General features: G+C 34.5%; 1 protein-coding gene across 2 annotated transcripts in view; it reads right to left on the bottom strand.

The window, feature by feature from the left end:
* IP3K2 (Inositol 1,4,5-triphosphate kinase 2) overlaps nucleotides 1-24624 on the bottom strand; it is a 233927-nt gene extending 209303 nt beyond the window's left edge. Inside the window, exons 1-2 of one of the 2 annotated variants that reach the window (XM_074183204.1) lie at nucleotides 24373-24624; nucleotides 9516-9553 (exon numbers count right to left, since the gene is read on the bottom strand). In XM_074183204.1, coding sequence (XP_074039305.1) covers nucleotides 9516-9523 — 8 coding nt within the window. In that variant the 5' untranslated portion in view covers nucleotides 9524-9553; nucleotides 24373-24624. Of the gene's footprint in view, nucleotides 1-9515; nucleotides 9554-9578; nucleotides 9730-24372 lie in introns of those variants that run through there. The other variant, XM_074183203.1, reaches the window with a different exon arrangement.
* Between the last annotated feature and the right edge of the window lie 1984 nt (nucleotides 24625-26608).

Genomic DNA, 26608 nt, shown 5'->3' with positions numbered 1-26608 from the left:
GTGCGTGGTATGTGCAATAAATTATGTAGTAATTTAGCATAAAAAGTTCATTTAAAAATTCCGTCGTTGCATAGTTTTCATAAACAAACTCAGCTATTACATCGAGAAATATTGAAAATCATTACAGAATGCCTTGAATATTAAAAAAAATTCTAGAGAGAGTTTCGAAAAAATGAACCTTCCGAAATCTCAAAATAATCGGACAGATAAAGAAAATGAGGACTATTTTGATTAGTCTTCACAGTGAATTTCATTAGTTCGAACTTCCATTGTCTAATATGATTCCACTATGATTCGAAATCTATGAAATAACAAATAAAATTAAAATGAATGTAGCTGAAATATCAAATATATTTGGCAATGAAACTTGAAATGATTATAAAATTATCAAAATTCAAACTGCTTTTTCCAACTGAAGGACGAATTCTTTACGCAAGATGAGAAACTGGCCAATGGGATCACCACTTCCACCAGTTATAGCCAACATATATATGGAGTGGTTTGGAACTCTGGCCATCGAAAAAGCCCACAAGAAGCCCCGAGTCTGGTTCAGATACGTTGATGACACCTTCATAATATGGAACTATGGGAATGCAGAACTAGACACGTTTCTGAAACACATCAACAGCGTAAGACTTTCCATCACCTTCACAATGGAAATGAAAATTCACAACGAATTGACATTCTTAGACGTACTGGTGAAGAGGACCGACACTAAGTGGGAAACATCTGTATACCGAAAACCCACTCACACGGGTCAGTATCTGAACCACGAATCCAACCACCATCAACCTACCAAAACATGAATCATCAAGACTCTAGTGGTTCGCGCTTTAGGTCTCTGTAATACGAAGGAAGGTCTCGAGACGGAACTAGGCATCATCAAAAAAAGGTCTTCAGCGGAATAGTTACTCCAAAGTGATGGTGGAACAGACTTTGGCTAGAAGACAGCAAGAACCTTGCAAGGAAGAGAAGCCGTCACAACCAGTGCTTGTACTTCCCTATCTCAGAGGGTTGTCGGAAAGGGTAAGAAGAATTGGGTCCAAGTACAAAATTAGAACCTGCTTCAGATCCGGAAACACCACCAGTAGCAGCCTCACAAAAACCAGGTCACGCGAGAAACCAGCAAATCGAGAATAGCAGAGCATGTTTGGACTCATCAACAAAACAGTTAGTGGTCCCAAGCTGAGATCATCCACAGGAAGGAGACTGGTTTGAGAAAAAGTTCAAAGAAGCTGCATATATGTTGCTCAATGACGCGTTCAGCCAAGCTAGCGTAGAAATTCGAAACATATGGAAATCTGTAATAAAGCGGAAAACAGTCAAGTCCCGCCAAACCGTCATCTCTCCCTTAACCGGTATAGCGGGGAGAGGAAAGAAGGGATAGGTGAGAATGCTCGAATACCTATAAATAGTCATCTCTCGTCATCATTTCCCACAGTGAAATTTTGGGTAGCTGAATTCAAACGTGGCCATAATAGCTTGTAAGACGATAAACGTTCGGGACGTCCTTCAAAAACTGCAACTACCAACGAAAGTATCGCCAAAGTCCACCAAATGGTGCTAGAAGAGATTCCTTCATTTCTTGTGAAGACACCAACTTGGTTGGTGCATGGAGAAGAAAACTGTAGTCCCGGTTTTCTTGTTTTGGATGCGTATTCTACATTAGAGGTTTCAGTTTTACCTTTTATTACTATTATTTTACTATTATTCAATATTATTCCAATATTATTCAATATTATTTGAATTGTGATCTCACTGGAATAAAATTATTATTATTATTAACTTTGTGCTTAATGAACTGATTTCATTAAATGTTAAGTGAAGCAATGAGAATATTTTTGTTCCTGAAATCTGATACACTTTGTAAAATTAGCACATCCTGTACCAATATACTATGAGAATTCACCTTATTTATAGTATATCAAACTTTGATTTGTTTGTTGATCGATGAGAGAAATTCCATTTATTAATAAAACTCTCCCAGCATTCTAATCTATATTCAAGGTAATGTGAAAATTGGGATTAATATTAGTTCATGATCACTTTCATTCCATTTCATATAAAACTCTTCTCGTAACCTTGGATTAGGCAAATATCGAGTCGAATGCACATTAAAACATGTGAATATGCATGAAACATGATTTACTGAATCAAACAGGCTATTCGTGACGTCAAGGACTCTGGTGGATTATTTTACATTTTAAAAAAGGAACACCTACAACATACCACGCATTTACTTGTTTAACAGTTGATAACAAATCTTTTCAACATAAAATTAATATTATTCAAGCATTACTGAATCTAGTTCTGAAAATATAAGTGAATTTCAGATGAATGAAATTGAAGGAAAATAATGGCATTTTTCAAGAATTACCAGGAAATTTGTAAATAACTAATTATTCTTGTTAATTTATTCTTGCATTTTCAATACTTGTATATGACTTCATGTACCTATTGAAAACAAACTGTTTCCATTTGTTTATTCAAAATTGCTGTTAATCCTGGTCTTTAAAAATTTGCAGTATAGTGAATAATTTAAATAAAATTCATGAATACGTCTCAAAAAGTTTAAAAATCACATTTTTTTACTAATATGCCTAGAACATGCAAATATTATCGGAGAAATATTGATAGCATGTGGCTTCCCTGAAGGGGTGATCTTATGTCATCGCTGTCAAGGAACTATGTCCTGGATTATAACATCTTTCAACTATCGATAACAATAAATAGGAGTCAATGTTCGTTACAATTTTAAATTGCCTAGAAGAACAATGTAAGGTTCAATTGACGAACAAAACGACAACAAGACAAAACGAAACAATGCAAAATTATTACAATGATGAATAACATAAATTGTGAGACACTTTGATGTTACATCAAAACAGAAAATATTCAAATTCTTCAATAGTATAAAAGCATTCTCTACGTAGGAGTTCCTCAAGTTTACACTTATTGAAATAAGTAAAACATGTTTTACGTCAAACGGTTTTATTGAAAACAGAAGAAAATGATGTAAATAATGTACTAAAATCTGAAAAAATATTTGGAACATCCTAGGTAGCAGTCATCACATCACTCTCCTCAGCAATCTACGGTATCTGTTGACCTGAGTAAATATGTAATACCCATACTGAGGTAGTTGTGAAATAATACGTCATCCGCCATTTTGTAGCTGCGGCCATCTTGAATTTGCATCTTTTTCAAAGTGTACTACTATTCTACTAGTCAAGCCCTATCATTCGATACCCATATCGAGGTAGTTGTGGAAAAATATGTAATCCGCCATTTTGTACCTGCGGCCATCTTGGATTTACAATGATCAGAATTTGTTCAATTGTACCGTCATCAAAACTGAATGTGTGTACCAATCATCAGATCAATCTGTCAAAACAGGAACCGGGTCATATTTCAATTACTAAATTTGAGCCAAAGATAGTAGTTTAAACACAATCCTTTCATAAATGATTATTTATTATAATTGGAAACTGTGTAAACATGATTTTAATAATTTTAAAAACTACATCTCACGATTTGATCTGCACAAAAGTTTGTGAAGATCAAATCGTGAGTTGTAGTTTTTGAAATTACTATGGATCTTCATTACGTAACGGCCGAATCAATCAGAAAAAAAATTATAATTTTAATGAATATCCATTGATGATATAGCTCAAGTATTTGAGAATATGTTTATACAGGGCTTTTCATAATGAGCGTTAATTAGCCGTTTCTGGCAAACTATTCAACGGATCAACCTAAAAATTCCACAGTATGCATAAGTCAATATGACCTTTACGCCTAAAATATTTTAGATGAAGCGGCGTTGTCGCTTCTACTATAAAGTAGCGGCTTCTTTGATTTTTCAAATGGAACACCCCGTATATAATATCATATTATGATTTATTATCACTTTGTCAACAAATTCATATACTATTTCCCTATACCTATCTATTACCGTTTAGAAGATATAAATTAATTTCGATATTTTTTTTACCAAACATGAACTTTTATAAATGCTAATAATCTTGAACTCTCTTGCACTAAAACGATCAAATTTGAAATGGAGTGGAGTGAAACTATGAGGATCTTCACTCCGAGTCATATTTTCATTTGCCTCATACAGGGTCTTCAAAAAATGCAGATACTTTGATCTCATGAAAAAATGAGTGGAACTCAATTTTTTCAAATGGAACACCCTGTATATTTCAACATTTTTGAGCTCCACATCCAATTTTAGATTAACTTTGTTCAGATAATACTATTTCTATTTTGAACCGTTTTCGAGATAAACTGTTTCAAACGGAAATTGACATGGTTCCTTGTTCATCATTCATTTTTGTAAAACAGATTTCGTTTCATGTTTCTCAATTAGTCACAGATACTACAATGAAAAGATAATTATTTAAATACTCCTCAATCATCGAATTAAACTTCTCTTCAAACAATAGTTTTATTAACGCTGAAACACGAACTGAAAATAATAAACACATAAATTAATGAGTTAATTTAATCGTTAGTGTATTTCAGAATATGTTCAAACACATCTCCACCTCTACTTAAACAAACATGTAATATGTTCAAAAGATTGTCATGTGTAGCGCTTCTGATCAAGTCTGGAGTCAAACTATTGAAAACAGTTGTAACTCTCGATTTCATATCTTCCATTGTTCTTATTGGAGTAGAGTGAACCATATTTTTAATGAAACCCCACACGAAAGAATCTAATGGATTGCCATCTGGTGTTCTAGGAGGCCAACGAAAAGGTCCATTATTACCAATCCATCTGTCTTCGAAGATTTCGGTTAAAGCTTCGCTGACTGAATGAGAATTATGGGGTGGAGCACCATCCATTTGGTACCATACACGTTCTCTTCCTGGTCTATTATTTAAAATAATTTGAATTCCATTCCTCAGTAAATCTACATATTTTGATGCATTCAAATTATCATCATAAAACTCGATATAAAAAATTTACTCATTCTTCATGGCACAAAATACATCGAATTGCCATCTTTCTTGAAAACCCCTCTGGCGGACAACATGGGAATTTTCTGGCGCCCAATAATGACTGTTGTGTCTATTGAAAACTCCATTTTTTGTGAACTTGGCCTCATCTGTCCATATGATATTGTCAAGGAAATGTTCATCCTCTTGAGTCTTGACAAGTAACCATTCAAAGAATTCCACTCTACGAGGTAAATCAGTCTCTTTCAAATGTTGGACACAGTAGAACTTATAGGGATGCCATTTATGCTTATTAAGAATTCGACAAATTGTCACGTAGGGTATACCTATCTCCCTTTCAGCCTCGTTCAGAGAAGCATTTGGAAATGCATGAAAGTATCCCAAAACTGTTATACCATTGTCATCATCATCCACTTTAGTCTTCTTACGAATGATTTTTGGGTAGAAGTTTCTATTCAACTAAGGTGTGACAGAATAAAATGTTTTACTCAAGTACCTACGTCGCATTATTTAATAGTATACAGTCCACGGGGGCCAGCAAGCCCAAAAAACCAAATTTGGGACCCAACAAAGCTCTTCACAAAAAGTCGAGAAAATGTGAATAACGACACCCCCCCGACGCCCTAGCACATCAACAACTAATGAAAATGTTGAGAAAGTGAAGAAAATTGTTATGGGGGATTATCGAATCTCTATTAAAGGAGTTGCTGAGGATGTCGGCGTACTGGTTGGCACATGCCTTCCTCTTTTTTCTGAAATTTTATGCATGAATAAAGCGACCAGACGTCTCGTTTTTAACGGGGCTGTCTCTTTATTCGACTATCTGTCCCGTTGTCCCCAAATAATGATCTAGGACGTAAAATAGTCCCGTTTTCTAAAATCATCTCTAAAAAACCGTTAATAGGTATCGGATGTGGAGCCTATATAATTCACAATGCTATAAAATCTGCTGCAGACGACCTACCTTTAGATTACGAAAGCATTATTGTAAAAATATATTCATTTTTCATATTTATACGGTTGGAGTTGAAGCTCTAAAGGAAAAAATGTCCCAAATCAATAAAAGACTTTTTTGAAGATCCTACATCTGAATTATGGCTTTTTTTTTACACGCTCAGTCAGCAAGTTTTCGCCAAGATGTTTTGAATGTTGAAGCCTTCAACTTGAAGGTCAAACTGTATCGGCAATTGACGCTGCAAAAGAAATCAATCAACTCATTCAGAATTGGATTCAGAAAGAAACCAATTAGTTTCTTCCATTTACTGTTCGTAATTTAATCATAAAACTGAAAGATGATATTTATGAAGATTTTGTGAAAAGAACAGCTACAGAATTTTATAAAACAAGTCGTGAATATTTGGAAGAATGGACTAACTTTCTTACTAGAGGAATGGAGATATTTTATTGGGCAGATTTAAGGAAAGTACCTGCGTGGGAAGATGTACAAAAAGCATTGGATGTATTGATTGAAAAGAGATATATTGACAGTACTAAAGATACAGAAGTATTTGACGAATTTTCATTAATTGTAAACTACGTAACTCCACCAAAATTTACAGACTGAAATAATTTTAAAGTTCACAAACAAACTCATTGGGTGGAAGTATTCAAACACTTTCTCACCAACAATCTGCAACATGAAAATTTATGTATTTTAATTGAATATATTTTATGTCTACCTGGTGCAAATGCTCCAGTAAAAGGAATATTTTCTTTAATAAATAAATTGTGGACGTCTGAAGAAAATCACTTGCAGGTTTCAGTTCTGAAGGCGTAGGTATTGATAACGAACATCAATATAAACAAAACGTGCCAAGAATTTCACTTTTATTTAAAATCATCACCATCTTTATTGAAGCAAATTTGTTCCTCCGAAAAATATAAATACGACAAAAAATATAATATGTTGCATATAATTTAATAATTACTGCTAAGTGTAAGAACAGGTTATTTTTATCGCCCTCAGATGAAAATAAACTGAACTTCGCCTTTTAGCTTCCTGTAATAAAAATTTTTGTATAAAACTGTTCATTACCTAATATTGGAAATAATAAAGACGAATTATTATTATTGAAAGGTGCTTTAATGAGTCCATGCAGTATGGAGAATGGTCCATACTATATGGACCATACATACATACATACATATAAGTATGTTATATTATATGGACGTCCCGTTTTGAATTTAAAAAAAATGGTCAGTTCAGGCATGAAGCGTGTGGCAGCCAAGTTCGTTCCAGAATTGCTGAATTTTGATACAAAAAAAGTCGCATAAGCATCGCGCAGGAATTGTTGAATGACGTTAACGTCGATCCAGATTTTCTCAAAAGGGTCATGGGTATATGGTTATGAAATCGAAACCAAACTCCAATCGTTCCAATGGAAAAGCCCAAAAGAGACAAGACCAAAAAAGCACGCCAAGTTTGATCAAATGTAAAGGTTTTGCTCACTGGTTTCATCGATCACCGTAACGTAGTGCAACAGGAGTTCTTGTCATGGTCACGTACGGTCAAGGAGTATTATCTTGAAGTTATGCGCCGCTTGCGAAAAGCAATACAAAGAAAACGTCCGGTATTTTGAAAAACTATTCATGGCTTTTGTAACACGATAATGCACTCTTCGTAATTATCTGGCCAAAAACAACGTCGTAATCATACCTCAGTCACCGTATTTACCACATTTGATCCCCTGCGATTGGAAAAACGCTGGCACAGGTGTATTATATCTGAGGGGACTACTTTGAAAGGGACAAAATAGAAATTAATGAATAAATAAACAAATAGTGTTAGAGAAAAATTAAAATTCACTTAATTTTTTTAGACCTCGTATAAACACACGATAGATGGACTCAATAATGCATAATTCACTTTCACACGCATAAGGTAGACACTTATTAATTGATTTAAGTTATTACCAAAATTTATCGGTATATCTAAACTGCAACAAGACAACCTTTCAAATTATTTATGATGAATAACCAGAACATTTCGAGTACTAGATTGGTATACCACACTATGAACTATCCTTATTAAGCTACACGTATTGAGGCCAATGATATTTTAGCAAGGTTAACAGAACGACCCATGAGAGATTTTTTCCTCCTATTTCAAGATGCTATAAGGATTATTTTCATGGAAACTGGGGCGTTATAGTTGAATTTGAAGAGCGTATTTCGTTGCATATTTTTTGCGAAATACGAGTATATATGCGGATTATTTCAGACCGCTTTCATCTGAATTATATATGTACTCTTGAGAAAAATAGCGTTTGTGAAACTATTTGTCTAGTCGAAAGTTTTTTTAAGATCAAAACACGTGGCATTGAATTGAACCTGGTTACTTTCACTCCAATTCGAAATCACCTCTAGATCCTCATTAAGATATGCAACATCCTGCTGCCGATGAAGATGTGCATCCGCAGCCGATGTCCTGGAATCCAAATGGAATGACCAGGCAAGAGTGCTGTCTTATTTCTATTCCTATTCCATTCTCATTTCATTCCAATTCGATTTCTATTCTATTTCTATTCTATTTCTATTCTATTTCTATTCTATTTCTATTCTATTTCTATTCTATTTCTATTCTATTTCTATTCTATTTCTATTCTATTTCTATTCTATTTCTATTCTATTTCTATTCTATTTCTATTCTATTTCTATTCTATTTCTATTCTATTTCTATTCTATTTCTATTCTATTTCTATTCTATTTCTATTCTATTTCTATTCTATTTCTATTCTATTTCTATTCTATTTCTATTCTATTTCTATTCTATTTCTATTCTATTTCTATTCTATTTCTATTCTATTTCTATTCTATTTCTATTCTATTTCTATTCTATTTCTATTCTATTTCTATTCTATTTCTATTCTATTTCTATTCTATTTCTATTCTATTTCTATTCTATTTCTATTCTATTTCTATTCTATTTCTATTCTATTTCTATTCTATTTCTATTCTATTTCTATTCTATTTCTATTCTATTTCTATTCTATTTCTATTCTATTTCTATTCTATTTCTATTCTATTTCTATTCTATTTCTATTCTATTTCTATTCTATTTCTATTTCTATTCCTATTGTATTTCTATTCAATTTGTATACTATTTCTGATGGATTTCTATTCTATTTCATCAGTCTAACTGATGAAGCTACCGTTTAGCAAAATGCGACATAAATAAAACTTATTGTGAAAATTCTTCAATAATTTTCATGGATAGTGAATTTCTATCGTTTCTGTCACTTTCTAAAAGTGTCTTCAGAAAATATTTTGCATAAGAAAAAAATCGAGTAAAAAAGTTTTCGCCAATAAAAAATATCTGCATCTTGTCTGTTGTATTTCGAATGAAGCGAATTTTACTTGAATCTTCAATGTCTTCATAAATTCTAGATTCGAAAATCATCGTCGAAAATTCAAAACACGTGTTTTTGTGCAACCATGTTTGAAAATCTTTTCAAAACCACGCCTTGCAAAAGTAACAGATGACCGATTCAAAGCACTCATCTTAAGAGCGTTCGTTAACTATAATTTCAGAATACTTATTATCGACTTACCACTCCATCGAATGAGATCTAGGCTGCCTCAATTGACCCTAAAACAATAAAAATAATACTTACATCAAATATTCAAATAAAACACCAAAGTTATGAACACTGTTCGAGCTCATTCGCGAATGTTTCACAAAAGATTGTAAATGGAAGTATTAATATTTGTTTTCGCAACACGAAATAAATTTATAAATCACTCAAACAACGTTATCTTCTTCATACAATTGCCAAATACCATGGAGAGAATACACTGAGAATGGAACTTAAAATATCGTCAAACAAAACAACTGCTAATAAATGCGTCAATATTAATTTTTTCATACTGAGAAATCTTCTTTGTAAAAAAGAGGATCAGCATTGATTGGAAATCGAAAGTTCACACTCGAAGAGTTCAAGTGACAATAATATTAACTGCAATTTTACATTGTATTGGTTTGAGTTTGCTGGCTGTTCTTTTCTCAAATCATATTTATCAAACCGAACTCAGTGTGTCAAAATATAAAACGAAATATCAAATAGCATAGTGGTTCACCGAGGGGTTCCACAAGGTAGTGTATTGGGACCACTTTTATACACATTGTATACCTCCAATTTTCATAATCATCTGACATATTGCAATTACCACATGTTTGCCGATGACACGCAAATTTATTGTGCATTTAAATTGGAAAATATGAGGGACGCTAATATAAAAATCAATCGTGATTCAGAAATTCTCCTCAATCTTTCCAATGATCATCTTCCATCTATAAATTGTAATAAATATTCTGCTGTATTATTTGGTAGCGATACGCATAAACATGAAGCTTTGAGTGGAATGCAGATAATATTAGAGGCTGATATGCTAACTTTCAGAGGCAGCTGCAAAAATTTAGATTTACTCATAGATTCTACATTACGTTTTAAAGCACATGTTACGGAAAAATTTCGAAAGACCTACGCGTCGTTGAAGTTGGTATATCAGCAGATAATGTATTTAAGTTTGAAAGTGAAGAAAATGTTGAGCGATACTATGATATTGTCCCATTTCAATCACTGTGACATTGTGTATGGTTCATGTATAGATTGCAGTGACTGACATACGTCGAATCCAAAAAGTTCAAAATTGTTGTCTTCGAATGATATAGCACATCAAGAGGAAAGAAAGAATTTCTCATAAGCTAAAAGACGGCGTGATGGTTGAGTATGTATAACAGACGCAAATTACACGCTCCCACTTTTTACTATAAAATACTGAAATTCAAAAATACTGAATATTTATATAGAAAAGTTATATATAGGATATAAGTGTATAACGTCAATCTTTGGAGAAAAAATATGATCCATATTCCTGCACACAAAGAAATTTATAAAAGGTCATTTACCTACCAGATATCTCTTCACGGCAATCTCCTGGATGTTCCCGATTTCTCTACATCAATTCACACTTTCAAAGAAATGCCAAAAAACATTTGTTTGAGAAGCAATGAAACAAGATTTTTTTTTTGAGAATATTTCCTTAAGTATATTTGAATTCTATTTATATTCTGGTGTAACTATAGCTGGAATGTTTATTTATTTTCGTTGTGATTTATGTGGAATAATTGGTACTGAGACCTAGCATTTATTCACCTCGTTATGTGATCTGAAGAATATTTTATGTTATAGTAAATAACAAATCCGTAGTGTGCTTGCCTTAGTGCGGCAAGCCGGTATGATTTTAAGATTCGAGAGTAGAAAGGACATCATTTCACCAAGGACTCCAATAATCAGAACAACCATCTTGACAGAGAGATCTGGATAGAGTCTGCCAAGTTCGAAGAAAAAATCTCGATATTTTATCCATTTTTCCTCCTCTTTTCTGACGATATTCGTCCCGACAGGAGCTGAAAACTCCACGACAAATATCGTTTTGTTCTGGTGGTCGAAAAGGACTACATCAGGCTTATTAGCTTGTATGAGCCTGAGGGTGGGGAACGAATAGTTCCAATAAATTCGGCACTTCTCGTTCCCCACAACGGATTCAATATCCCCCGGAGCGTAGGGCAACACCGGTGTCTCGTCAATACCGTAAGAGTGCCGTAGATGGTAATATAGCACTCTTAGGGCCGTGTTATGTCGATGGATATAGGCCGAGACCGCATATGCTGGACATGCTGATAGCAAGTGCATTAGGGTCTCGGGCGCCTCGCGGCAGGCCCTGCACCTTGTGTCAGGAACCTCTATACCCATCACGCGACTGCGGTAGACTAAGGTGTTGAAGACACCATTCTGGCAAGCCATGATGAACCCCTCAGTTTCCGACTTCAGCCCACTCGACCTGAGAAAAGCGAACGTCAGGCGCTTTGATAAGCCAAGGTCTTCGATGTTATTGAAGAAGACCCCATGCATCGGCTTATCCCTGTGTCTCCGCAGAAGTAAGGTGATCTCTGCGGCTTTTATCTGAGCTTTTTACTGAACGGGTTCCAACTCGGTGACAGAGTTGTAGTCACCTCGTTCAGAGTCGAAAACTATACCGAGTTCATCAGCTGCTCGAGCAGCTGCCCTAAGGAGAAATGCTCCAATTCCTGCTCTCTCATGGTCACGGACCATGCAGAGAAGGGGATCCGAACTCCTGACGACTTTACAGGCTGTATCCAGTACCATTCTGTCATGTAGACACTCCAAACTCAAAAGTCCACGACCTCCCTGTTGTCGGGGGAAGTACAACCGTGGAACGGACGATTTGGGATGCAAACTCCTGTAGAGATGCATCATTTTTCGGGTCCTTACGTCGAGTTGATACAGCTCCTCCCGAGTCCACTTCACTACTCCAAAGGAGTAGTGAAGTGAAGTATTATTATTATTATTATTATTATTAAAAGTGGGTAGTTGACAAGTCCTTACAATGCAGCCAACTAAATACATCTGTTGATGTCAAAAGTCTGGAAAATCCGATCAAAGAGCTCGAAAAATAAATCCAAGGAAAAACGGTACATACTTGAATCATAAGCTGGAAAATACATTTTTTACCTGTAGTTTGACAAGAGTCAATTCAAGGAAAAAAATAACAAAAATAAACGAATAGTTCGAATGATAATAATGGTCTGTAGGCTTTCACAGCCGGTGCTATTTTCAGTTTGATTACCATGGTTTGCAGGTTATTTGGCCTGACGTTTTATCTGCAACCACGGAATATATTATCAAATAATATTTGGTTTACTGTTTTGTTCTATATTTTCTCTTTCTCACTTTTATACGAAGAGATAGAAGAGATAAAACAATGCGGTAGGGGGTGAATGTGCAGCAAATCGGCAAAATTCAGAAAGAGCAACGAAGGCGCAATATTATTGTAAATACGCAGATTTTGAGTATTTTTCACTTCTTTGGCAACACTGGTTGAACACTGAAACAATGGAAACGCAGAACACTTTATTAGCTCAGGACTATCCTTGAAATTCACAATGGGGGAATCCCATGATGAGTTCGGTTCCTAGTGAAAGTGAGGAAGGAAACATTTCTTTACATAAATTGCCATACCTGAATTATATATTTAACAACCATAAAATAACAAAGACGGGAAATTATAAAAATACTGATTTACCGACCATTCAATCTTTATAATAAGAAGAAAGGAGTCAACAAGAAACAGAGAAATCTCCAGCTGAATAGATATTACAAGAAGCTGGTAGAACATAATAGAGAAGTGAAATGGATAGAAAGCCTTCACAGAAGCTTCAAAAGAATTGCAAGTCCAACATCCGAATCTGAAGAATATTCTATTCTTTAAATGAATTGGTTAATAATTTTAGGAGAGATTTTTTTTGGGGACGAAAGACTTTTATATGAACATCGAATTGTACAAAATGACTTTTTCCTATTCAGTTTATTCTCCAAACATTCATTATAGAATCGAATCAGATATCATTCACAGGGACGCTGCACAAAATAGTATATGAAAGACAAAAAAATCCACTTCATGGAAAACTGTCATCCTCGATGGCGAACATCGATGTTACGGAATAAAACACTTGTCTTATTGTCTCTTCAGCAACCATCAGAATAAAATTACAAGATGAAGCACGAATTCATGTCACGGATGAGTTAAATCTACCCATTTCACGATGACAGTACTTAATTACATTCATTCGCTCATTTGATTCAATCCCAGCCATAGGAATCTTGTTTGAATTGAGAGTTTATATTTTTAGGAGAGATTAGTTCTTGAGAAAGAAAGGTTTTGGCTTCTAATGATCTGAAAGTATCCAAAAGAATCAGAGATAAGAATGATTCATTATAGAATGGTCTCAATGGTAAATGATCTGCATCTCAACAAATCAAAATGTCTCATATTATCAAGTACAAAGAGAGAATGATTTTTTTCGTTGCGAATGATAAACTACTGATTGTTATCAAAGTTAAAGATCTTGGTGTCGAGTATAATTATGCAATTTTATTCAAATCAAATATTGAACGAGTTGGTGAAGAAGCACTGAAGAGTCTAGGCTACGTACTAAAAAATCACTATCACTCATTAGAAAAAAATCAGAATCAACAACTCTTGAAGAGAAAAAATATAATGTCTATCTTGAATTCGATTCGATAAGCTTGGAAAACAGGCGACAGTTTGCGTTTTTATTATAACCTTTATAGAAATTATTGATTATTTGTCCCAAATTGTCCTTTTTAAGGATGCGAGTTCTAGCTCGTTCAACTCATTCAAGTTCTTCGAAAAAACACCACTTCCTTCTACAACTAATGTTTGCTCACCCGTTACCACAATGTTGAAAATCACCAAAAATATTTTGCAAACTTCTGAATTCAACTTAGAGCTTACCCCCAACAAGTTTTTTAGATCATTGAAACATTATTTGTACTGATTTTGTTAATATCAAATAATCTTTTTCAAGATATATTCACTATTTTGATTAATCACTATATTTAGTTTAGTTTTTACCAAGTTATGAATTTTTAAATTTGTATGAGAAATGAATAAAGTTTAAAAAATTATGCATTGTTTTCTTTTCAAATTTGTTTTTTCTGGTGAATCTAGATAAGAGACATTAGATAAAGCATATGTTTGTTATATTATGGAATCGGCCGATACTTGATGAAAATCCATAACTAACGTATTCTAAACACTTTATTGTGTGATTTGCACTACATAGTTTTACAAAAACGTAACATGTGTTTCGCTATACAATGGCTTCCTCGGGCGTGTCATTAAGACACGCCCGAGGAAGCTTTTGTATGGCCAAGGACACGTATGGCGAAACACGTGTTGCGTTTTCGTAAAACTATCTAGTGAAAATCACACGATAAAGTGTTTTTAGAATACGCATATGTTTTTTTTCTTTCCACTATGGTCCATCATTGTGTTTTCTTCAATAAAATACATAATAATTTCTTGAAATTTCACAGAGCATGTACCAAATACAATGGAAGAACAGAAAATCCAGTAGTTATAATGGAGTCGCAGCAAGGTCAACTTCTTTTTTTTATTTCACAATAATTTCGACATGAGTAAAGGCTCTGACATCTCCGCTTACAAAGACGCAATCTATAATATCCACAGAAGACTCATTCCACTGATATCAAAGACAAAGTAGATCCGTTCCAATAACAAGCCTCGACATTGGGCCGAACGAGATTCGTTCTCTGTTTCTCACTGCAGCTTTCATTGCAAGGCAACTAGTTGAAATCAGAGCCCACATGACGTGTTTAGTTCTCAGAACCACCCTATTTTGTTTTATAATCATCCTCAGACCTCGTCAAATAGTTGCTTCAGAAAATATTATCATTTGTAGTAACAAATGTAAAAATAATCAGTTTCCGAGTCATCAACTATAAATGAAAATTGACTATAAATATTCGTTGAAGGACTCTAATGTCAAAATAATATTTGAAAAATTGATGATTGTTGATTTGGTCAACAATTTGTCGTCAGTATTACATCAACCAGTTGAATGAAAACAGTAATTAACAATTGATACATAAACTAGTAATGGATCCACGTCATTACTGAAAGTAGTATCAATTAAACATTTTAAATGGCAATTACAGACGTCACTAATTTTCACCAATACTGTCAACATAGAGGATACTGAAAAATTATACTCAAGTTAGAAAGAAAAATAGTTTTTGAATTATTAAACATACTGTTGGATAAAAAGGAAATATTGAACAATGGGGCTTTGTGCTATTTTCCGGTTTTTTTGGCCGTGGTCTGCAGGTTTTTGTGTCTGACGTTTCGTCTTACTACTGCGGTAGTAGGCGAAACATGGAACTGGTGAAATAACATGCATAGGAAACGTTGTATTCGATTTGGAAAGCAATCATCTTCTTCTCAAGCAAAAAACTTTTTTGGTTTTAGTTTTATGTTTACAACATAAACTCATAAATAGTAAACAACCGCAACCAATAACATAATGAGCAAGAATGGAAAATGGTGCACAGCCCTATTGTATGTGTTTCCTTCGAAGATTCACGAGGTTCTAACCAACTTCCGCATAATGTTGGTATATTCAAAGCCGATGAGATCAAATTTTGACACTTCTTGAGTGTGTTTTTCACTTCCGAAACCGTCTCAGGCAATGGGTTCCTTGGTAATCATTTATAGGACCGTTTTCCAATAAATTATTAATTCTCTCATAGTATTCTAACTTTCAGGTATTAAACATTTCCCCTTCAACCTTTTGATAACCTTTCTTCATTTCTTTTGTATTTTATCATTAGTCTTACTTACTTACTTACCACGACATGTTCCAAGACAGCTCGGAGGACTCGAAGTACATTTGCAAAAAATCGGATGATCTGAGTATAAAATATATATTCATATGTCTAGATACTCAGTCAGTGAATAGAATGGCTTCTCTTTCAGATATGAGACAAATTATATTTCATCTAGGTATTTCTGGAGATCATTCTGAATTCTTGAGTATGTGAGGTCATTCAAGAAGACAATAAGTGGTCCAAGCACTGACCCTTGAGGGAATCTTTGGCCAAGTGGCACTGTAGGCATATACTTCTGAATTTTTTTAAGTTCTGAGATGACTTTCAATTTTTAATACAGGTATTTCTTTTGGCAAACTATAACTGTGTTCTCTTCATTTTTCAATTATAGAAGAAATTATGCTGAATAAAAGGTACGTGTTTTAACGTGTCAGTGTTGATGACGGTAAGTATAATGACTCGTTGTTCCATGAGTAGTTAATGTATCACTGACTGTTATTACCGCTATTATTATAATTATAACTGAAAGGACCGGATGAACGAAAGACTATGATTTCTTTTAGAAGGTCGGCATCTCAAAATGACTAAACTCTTTTATGGAATTATTGACGGTAGTACTTTTTTGTTTGGAATAACCTGGTGAGAATTTCGTTGTCATGTTTTGATAAATTACAGGAATTATTATAAATCGATTATGTTTTCATTATCATAACAAATAAGTATAAAGGTTCAATATTTATACCTGCGGTCGCTGATTTTTGTAACTATAAATCAGGATCAACATTGCTGCTTCTATTAGGGAATCCAAGTATTCAATTCATGACGGGGTCACGTGGAGTTATGAAGGAAACCGTTCAAGAATTCACTGTTAGATTGCCTAGAAGAGTGTTTTTTTCGTGGGCATCAGACCAAATATTCAATAGCTCCTACAATACCTACTTGAGGGTTTGCTTGAGACCAAAAGAGCTGAACCAATCCTGGTGGAAATGAAGATAACTCAGCCACCAAGTCAATTGATTCAAAGTTTGAGAAAAGAAGGAACTGCACGACATCGTTATTCCAAATTATTGGTGAGTTATTCAGAGGAAAAATTATAGGATTGGTAACCCTAATTTTATAAGTGTTGTACTGAAGGTTCTGACGGAATCAAATGTGCTAAGCCACTTGAACACTCTCCGTGAAAGTATTTATAGAAGAGAGACAAATCTCCAACCGTTCTTCGATGTTCCAGACTATCAAAGTTGCTAGTGAAGTTCGCGTCTCCAATCAGGCGGATGGCTCTTTTCTGGATGGAATCCAGCAGCTTCTGGGTATGTTTGGGGCGGAGCTCCATACATGAGAACAATACTCCAATGAAGGTCTGATCTATGCTTCATAAAGCATCAAAAGTTGCTGAGGTGTGTACAGTAAGCTGTACACACATCTGCGATTCCAGCGCCATGATTGTGCCAAAACATATTGGTGTCCATTTTAACCCCCAACAAACTTATCGAAGCAGAAAGTGGAATTGTCTGACCTGACATAATTATATCAGATTCGGAGGCATTTATCTTTCTGGAGAAAACCGATGCCTAGGTTTCACCCCAATTCGAAATTACTTCTAGATCCTCATTGAAAAATGTAATCTCCTGCTGTCGGTGAAGATGTGCCTCCACCGCCGATGTCCTAAAAGCCAAATGGAATGACGAAACAAGTGTGCTGTCGTCAGCAAAACAAAATGTTGGATTCTTTTTTTCCATCAAGTCGTGGGTATATAATAGAAAGGGGGGTCGGAGACAATAGAGATCGATTAAATTGAATTACGGCCGATTTCATAATCAATATCTAAAGTTCACTTTACCGAAAGCAGACTTACACTAAAGTCCCCTTCAAAGTAGCTGTGTTGCCATCATTTGGTTTCATAATTAATATTAAAGTGCTCTTTCCATAAAGTATCTTTTAAGTAATTTTCAAGATGTTGGTTAACCTGGAATTCATGGATTTTGACAAGATTTGTCATATTTGGCGAGTATTTCCGTTCCGTGTTTAAATAAATAAGGTTAAGAGTTGTGGTGTTTGGTGTTTTTGTTATTTGTGAGGACGATTTATTTGAACAGAAATGGAAATGTTGAAAAATTATGAGAAAGTTCGCTCGTCAAATTTTTCTCGAGAGGAAGGAATGAATTTAATACAAGAAATTGAAAAATTCAAGCATATTTTAGAATGCAAAACTACTAATAAAGTAACTAATGCAGAAAAGGTATGTATTACAACTACAACCAATTTTTTGTGCGTATTTTATCTATTGTAGAATATACACTTCATCAAGGGTGAATGGTGTCAACTTGTAATAATAAATTAAACATATAATAAATTTGAATATGGTTTAGGAAGAGGCTTGGCTCGAAGTACTTTCCAGCTTTAACTCTAGAAATCTACAAGTAAGAAGTATATCTCAGATTAAATCACAGTTTGATAATCTAAAAATAAAAGCCAGAAAGGAAATGGCAAAACAATAATCATACATGACAGGAACAGGGGGTGGTCCCGCAATAAAAAATTTATTAGATCCTGTTACAGAAGCAATCCAAAATGTAATAAATATTAAAACGGTGGTGGGTTTAAATAATAGCTTGGATAGCGATTTCATAAATGAAAAAGTAGAATATTATAAAAAGAAGAAGGAGCTTCTTGAAAAAAGAGTAGAAGCAGAGAAAAAGGAGAGATCAAGGAGAAGGGAGAGAGAAGAAGAAGAACATTAAAAAAATGATTTTATTGGATTTGGAAATAAAATTAAAAGAAAAACAATTGAAATAATTAAATGTCTCATAAAAAAGTGATTTTTAATTATTATTAGTATTTACAATATAGCAAAATGATGAACATTTTGCATCATATTCCTTGTTTTCTGCAATATTTGGATTATTTTCCACGGAGGGTAATACATCCTTATTGTCTTCCTCTATTTCATCTTCTTCAGAAAAGTTATCATTCATATCAATGGCAATGTTATGAAGAACTGCAGTTGCAACTATTACAGCCATTGTGGTTTCTAGTTTTAATCTCATACTGAACCTCAAAACGGGATATCATCTTTTTCATAAACCGTATTGACGTTCTACTACATTTCGAGTCCTTATTACAGATTCATTGTATACATTTTCAGCAGGTGTCCTAGTTTGTTGTAACTTAGTCATAAGATATGGCTTTAGAGAATATCCACTGTCACCAAGTAGCATTTACTGACCAAATACACCATTTTCAAATTTTTGCTTTAAACTGCTAGTATTAAAAATTGTTTGGTCATTCACCGATCCTAGCTATCTCACAACAATATCTCTTATTTTCAATTTAGCATCACTTACTGTCTAAACATTTAATGCAAAATAAGGTGTTCTACATCTGAATATTTTTGCATCATGTCCACCAGGAGAATCAATTTTAACTAATGTGCAATCATTTGCTTCAATGGATTTGGGAAATGAAGCTATTTCATAACATTTTTCAACTGCTTCTTCCATTTCTCGATTATTTTCATACATGCGAATGTGATGTCTGGCTAGTGAGGCAATAGCAATAGACACCTTTTTGATAATCCTGCTAGCTGAACTTCTAGAAACTCCCATTAAATCTGATACTATTATTTGCATATTTCCTAATGCGTACAATCTTAAAAGTCAACAATAATTGTAGTAATGGTGTAATGCACCCACCTCTAAAAATTAAATAAAAGTTTTTGATAATTCTATTATTAATAAAAATTTTACAACTTACTTATTAGTAGGTAATTCAATTTGCTTTTTTATTTCACCTAGTAGATACAAAACAGTTTGTTTTTTAAGTGAAAACGTTGGTAAAAGTCAAGCTCATCATATACCTACTATACACTTTTGGTCTTCTAGTATAAATACATTCTTTATCAGATGAACTTGAGATAGACGTTTCAAAATTATTCATATTATTTTAATCAACGGCTAAACGAACACAAAACTAGCAAACGTAGCGAGTAGCACAAAAAATCACAATTATAAAAATTGAGGTTATGTTGTAGTTAAATGACACTTTAGCGAGTGTAGAGAAATCAACACTTTAACCCTGAAGGACGTTTTTGGCTTGAAGAATACTTCAACTTGGTTATGAAATCAAAAATATTTATTGAAGTATCCTTTAAAGTTGAAGTAACATTTATGTTTCTTTATGAAATCGGCCGTAAGTATTCAGTGAGATATTACAATTCAAAGTAGACTCACTATTATTCCCTTCTATATTATTTGGAGAAGGGTTCATGATAGTCTGGATTTCTCAACATTGATTTCTAAAAAGTACATTTTTTTCTAATTCAACCAACGTCGAAGATACGTTACCGAAATAGCAATAGTGTGCCACTAAATTTTCATCTGCCAGTTTCAGAAATACTCTCAAAGAACTTTCTCCAGGATCCCGTTTGTTTCTCTGGTAGGAAATTTGAAGAAATGGCAACACTGTTATCGGTATTGAGAGGGAAAGTTTCTGAAATTTTGCAAATCTCTTTTGGAGACAAACAGAGAAATTGCGAAACTATTGTTTCACTTCAGTGATTAGATAAGGCAATCAGTACCTTAAGCAATTTTACCAAAACCAACAGAAAATAAAATTGTTTGATTAGATATGTAGAATTTGGAACTTCTCTCTGAAAAATGAATTCATTGAAAACACTTCTTTCGACGCGCGTTTCGCTTACCACGTTGGCATTATCAGGAGATAACTAGGACCTGATGATCCTTATCATACTGTCATATTCTGATGACAATATTTTAGTTCTGGTGTAGGAAAAATGTTTTCAGTAGATTGTTTAATTGCCTACCTTCTGACTATGTGACTCGTAGGACGATTCTGGCAGGACACCCACAATTCCCATTATATTATATCAAATTCGTGATCAAAAATCAAATCGCCATCAAAAACCCCAGATGGTATCCGCATTATCTATAATAGGTAGCAATACCGTCATTTGCATAATGATTTTTGATTGAAACAAATACTACTGATACCTGTTTAATTTTATGGTTTTAATTGTAGCCCAGTAGCCATATTTAAATGTTAATACAAGTTCAAATAAATTGAGTAGATGTATATGTCTAAGAAATTAAGTGAATAACTCTTCGACGTGTCCGGTTATTTATATGTCCATCAATTTAACAGTTCGTTGTTATTGGGGCCAGGGCTGTAGTTGGAAGTTTTGAATGAACCTCGGCCAGGCGCAAAGAATAAACTTGTAATCAAAATGCTAGGGCTGGCGCAGATGCGTTCAAGACGACCATAGTCGATTGCTTTCAATATTTTTCTAAAGTCTCCAGTGGTTTCTCACTTCTTCATGTAGAACAGTTCTATTCCAAAGAGAATATTCGTTACAGAATATATGCTGTTTTCAAATTCATGCATTCATTATTAGGCTTCTTGTCGTTCTGCAGATGCCATTTCCTATGGAATTAAAATTTTCCACAAGAGATACAATAGCAAAAGGGAGAGGTAGATTATATGCCCATGATATAAATCACTTTACTGTGATGTAACCCCCATATTTGATCAATAAAAGGCGAGATTTAGCCTATGGCTGCTCTTATATCTAACCTTCTAATGATCAGCCATGATGAAAGTAAAACAACAGTTAGGCAAATAAAGCAGAAAAGACAGTAACAGAAACAAAACTAAAAAGTTACTGACCTCAAGGGTATTAGCAGGGTGCAGAGTGGTAAGATACATTTCTTGTAGACGCCTAAATTAATTTTTATGACATGTGTTGTGATTACATTGAATAATTTCAACGCCATATATAAGTGAAGCCTTTTTGAAACTAGATGTCGTTTCAGACCTCGACAGCAACATATCAATGTTGTAATAGACAGGTCGATCGGTAGCAAGTCGGTTCGACGTGGGGGCTTTGTTCACTCACTCAATCGACCACCGTGTTAGTCGGTGGTTCAGGCTGCAGGCTGAATGATCGATTTTCACTCGCTATCGTTCAACCCGTGTTAGGAATCACACGTTAAAAGGTAAGACCGCGTTAGTCCTCAGCTCGCACAAGTTTCGACTTCTGAGGGTTGTCGTTCGTGGGAGCGCAACAGCTGGTTAATGGAAAAACATATATTTTTTTAAATAATTCTTGAATGAACAGAGACATATGAAGTTTTAAAATGTATTCCATAGTAAGCCACTTCAAAGCTAAATGCTTTTCAGAAACATGATCGCAGCGTTGCAGACTGTATGTTTTGAATCCCATATATGAAGTCATAATAAGTGAAATAAGGACGAGAGATTCACAAAGAATTTTGAACGATGTTTTGAACAAGAAAAACGCTCTTCTGAGGACATTTTTCACATGGCTTCTGAGTCTGAGATCCTTATCGAATGTTAAACCTGAATTTTTGTTGTTTCAAGTTATGCCAGCGGGGTACCGTTCAAAGAAATGCTCAGATATATTGGGTTTTAGGAGAAAAAATCATCAACTTGAATTTTTCTGAATCTCGTTTCAAATTATGCGAGGCACTCAAGTGGACGATTTTCTCGAGATCCCAGTTGTTTTTGAGCCTCGAAGAGGTTATCTTTTAGCTGAGTATCATCCGCATATGCCTGAACATCTCACCTGGTTATATATAGATTTCAATATGTCCGCTCTATAAATTATTAAAAACAGGGGACCTGCAACATTTCCCTGGGTCACACCTACTGATTCAATTTTCTGCTTTCTGTTTCGGAGGTGTGAACATATTATAAACAGTGTTACAGCAAAAGAAAGCGAATCAATTGTCACATCTCTTCAACCCAGATACACTAACTGTGATTTCCACTCGGCTGTTAGAGCTCAGAGAGAAGACAGCTCAATTGTTGAAAGGGCTATATCTTTTTTAAAACCATCTAATTTACAACTGACACTTGTATCTAATGATGTATCTAAGGATATAATTATCAATATTATCATTTGTAATTAAAAGATTGCCAATGTTCAGTAATCAAGGGAATACATCTCGATTAAAACTGGCTTTTCGAAAAAGTGCAGAAGTGCAAACAATTTTAAAAATGATGCATTAAACCTTTGTGTCACAGTAATAATTTATTTGTAACGCATAGAAACGTTTTGTGGGTTTTAGGGGTTCAATACCCCCCTAAAATGGGCTGAACAGATTTAGTGGTTTTATATGAAACGCTCTTACGATAAGAGAGCCATGGATCTATTTTCATTGCCTACATATAATGTTCAACAGTTCATGAAATATTGAAAAAATCTATTTTCTTTAAGTACTTTTCAAGGGCTGAACTTTTTTGTGTTCAAATTTGCCTTAAAGTAAGTTATATCAAATCGAGTTATTTTTGACTCCAGAATATGTGGTTCAATTTGTGACCTACATTTTTGTTACACCCTGTATGTTGTAAGATCTGGGTAAATATTCGTTTCAAGGGCACCCGGCGGTTTTGAAAAATTGTTTGAGTGTATTTACGTATTTTGATGCGTATATTACGAATCCGAAAAAAAAAGCGGCGCTCTTCCTTATTTACAAAGTTATGGCCCTTCAAAGTTCAGGAAAGGGCAACTTTTCAGCTTTCTTTTTCAAAAGATAAACTGTTTTAAAACACAAGCATTTATTCAGCAGATGACCTTTACACTTTATTCCTCCCTAATTGACACTTTTCAATTCAACAATCAACATTTTTCTTATAAAAAACTTAATTTAAAAACGAATGCTTGCATCAGTCGTACCAACTATGCCATTAATCTTAAAAACGTAAAATACAGAAATTAATAACCAAAAAGCATCTCCGTACATTTTTATTGGAAAAATGTTGATTGTTGCAGTGAAAAGTATCAAGGAAGGAGGAATTAGGTGGAAAGGTGACCTAATGAATAAATGCTTGTGTTTTTAAATAGTTCATCTTGTGAAAAAGAAGGCTGAAAAGTTGCCCTTTTCTGAACTTTGAAGGGCCGTAACTTTGTAAATAAGGGAGAGCGCCGCTTTTTTCTTTCGGATTCATAATCTACGCATCAAAATACGTAAGTACACTCAAAAACATTTTCAAAATTGCCGGGTGTCCTCAAAACGAATATTTACCATTCCTTGTCTCTGACTTCTCAAAATTTCAGTGATCCTTTATTAGCCCTCCTGCGTAGGTTAGGACACCGAACAAAACATATTATTTCAAATATTAAAACATCAAATACCTGCTAATTCAACCCAAGATGTTCGAGTTTCTTATTCCTGCCGGCACAAAAACAGTACCCGACTTCCACGAGAGCACATGTTTCGCTAAAAAAATCGACAGAACAATCACATACAACATTCCGGCATACGACTGCGGTACTGTGTACGGTGCGATGCGAAATCACCACATTTATTTGTTGTTATTCGTTTTGGCAATGCAATAATCCGATTGGTAGGCGGTACCTTTTGAATAGTTCGAACCTCGCTAGGCTATAAAAAATTGCGTTCATGTTATTAATGAAATTAACATGATCTTGAAAATACTGGGGTTCTGCAAGTACTGGATCAATTATACTAATTTTGAATATAGGTATCTACCTATCTATTGTAATGAAGCGCATACAGTGCGTAGCGGTTAAAACGGTATGTTATTTGATACAAAATGGTTAAGGTTTTCCTGGCCGAGGTTTTCACTATTTTTCGGATTTGAAGGCCTTGGATTTTTAGAAATTCTTCCTGAAGTTTCGCTGGCGCGACTGGCTAGCTTCTGAGTTATCTTCGATGACTGGATATTACGGCTGCGTAAGGCGTATTTATGTTGACTCAGGTAGTTTGGTGTGCTAATACCTGTACCTGGAATAGGTTAATTGACAATAACATTCGTCGACCCTTTTCTATCTACTATTATGCTGTTTGCTATTCTTGAACTTCTTAAAATGGGATTTCATATTCGGTTTGCAGCTTCTTCCTTTCTGTGGAAAATATCCGTGTGCTTGTGGATCTCTGTATGATCCGCACTGGCTATGATATCCCTGGTTGGGATATCATAGCCAGTGGCGATTCTAAAACTCAAGGGCGAGGGGGCACACTAGAACTAGGCGCCAAGATTCAGTGAAAAGGCACAGGTATTTGAAGTAATACTGTATTTCCCATTAGGAAAAGAAATAATATCACAAAACTCTAATGAAAAAATATTTCAATAATAAACAATGCGCACTATCAAAAAGCCAGCATACAAATAAAACATTTTATTACCTCTTGGAGAGTAAACTAACCATTCACGTACGCTGAGCTGTCCAAAAGTCGTTTTTTTGAGTTTGTACCACGAAACGTGAAATTTCTTGTAATTGGAAACTGGAAAGTCTTAGAAGTCATCTGATAACGCAGGTTGGCAAGGTCCTTTTAGAATTAGTTGACGCATTTTTGAATGAAAATGGGTCGACGACACAATTAAAATATCAATTATAAATTGATCCACGTAAAAACAAAATGTTTTCCCACCTTTATTCTCAGCAGACATCTTATCAGAACCGTCTTGTTCTTGAGTAGGTACTATCACTATCCAAATCCGAATTAAAATCTACTTCCGTGAATGTTGAATCAGCAAAACCTAATGAAAAATCGGATTTTGTTCTTACTTTATACGTTGATCTAGATGGAACATCAAGAAATGTTGTCTCCGTTCTGACCGTTACCTCCGTAGTGTCAGTTTCATTTGGAACCGATTCCTCTACACAACTTTGAGTTTGAATTAATTGTTCTTTTGTTTCTCTGTAAATGTATAAGTTTCCATAATGAATACGATTTCGGATCTTCAACTGAAAATTAAGAACTTACGAATTGAAAGTTTTACAAAAATTTTATTTTGTTTGAGAATGTGATGTAGCAGCATATTTTAACTTCTTCTTTTCGCGTAACTTTCGATAATCTGCTCGACAAACTGTTTATTCGTCAAAGTAACAATAACAAACCAGACTACTACTACTGCTACGAGTGTCACGCCAAAATACAATTAATTTCCAATCTTTCAGAAAATGATCACATTCACATTAAGGTGCGTATTCACCAAAAAAGCGAGCATTCGTGTATATTTGCTCGTGTTCTCTCATGTTCTCTCGTGTTTGCTCGACATATTGATGTTTCGTCCACACCAGAGCGAATATCTTCAAGTTTGTAGTCGTAGTTGATCTATCTACTTTGTGCGAGTACCTTTTGAAATACCGCCTTCTTCTCGATCTTTTCTGAACGCGAACAAGCATACGTTGGCTCGCTCGCTTGTCAATACTCACCAGACGATTATTGATGTAGAATGCTCGTTCACTCTTGCTCGCTCGTGCTCGTAAGCACCTTTAGACAGCGAGCGATATGTGTTTCACAACTTCTTCTTCTTCTTATGGCTCTGCCTTTTCGGCAATTTGCCAGTGTGTTTCACAACTGATCGAAGTCGAGGTATTAAAAGCGAATGTTGCCACGTTT

This window comes from Leptinotarsa decemlineata, unplaced genomic scaffold, assembly GCF_025532065.1.
Source record: "Leptinotarsa decemlineata unplaced genomic scaffold, Ldec_3_MD MMD2_tig00026336_RagTag_RagTag, whole genome shotgun sequence".
NCBI lineage: Eukaryota > Metazoa > Arthropoda > Insecta > Coleoptera > Chrysomelidae > Leptinotarsa > Leptinotarsa decemlineata.
The sequence above is the reverse complement of the archived record's forward strand: the minus strand, read 5'-3'. Positions and strand labels throughout refer to the sequence as shown.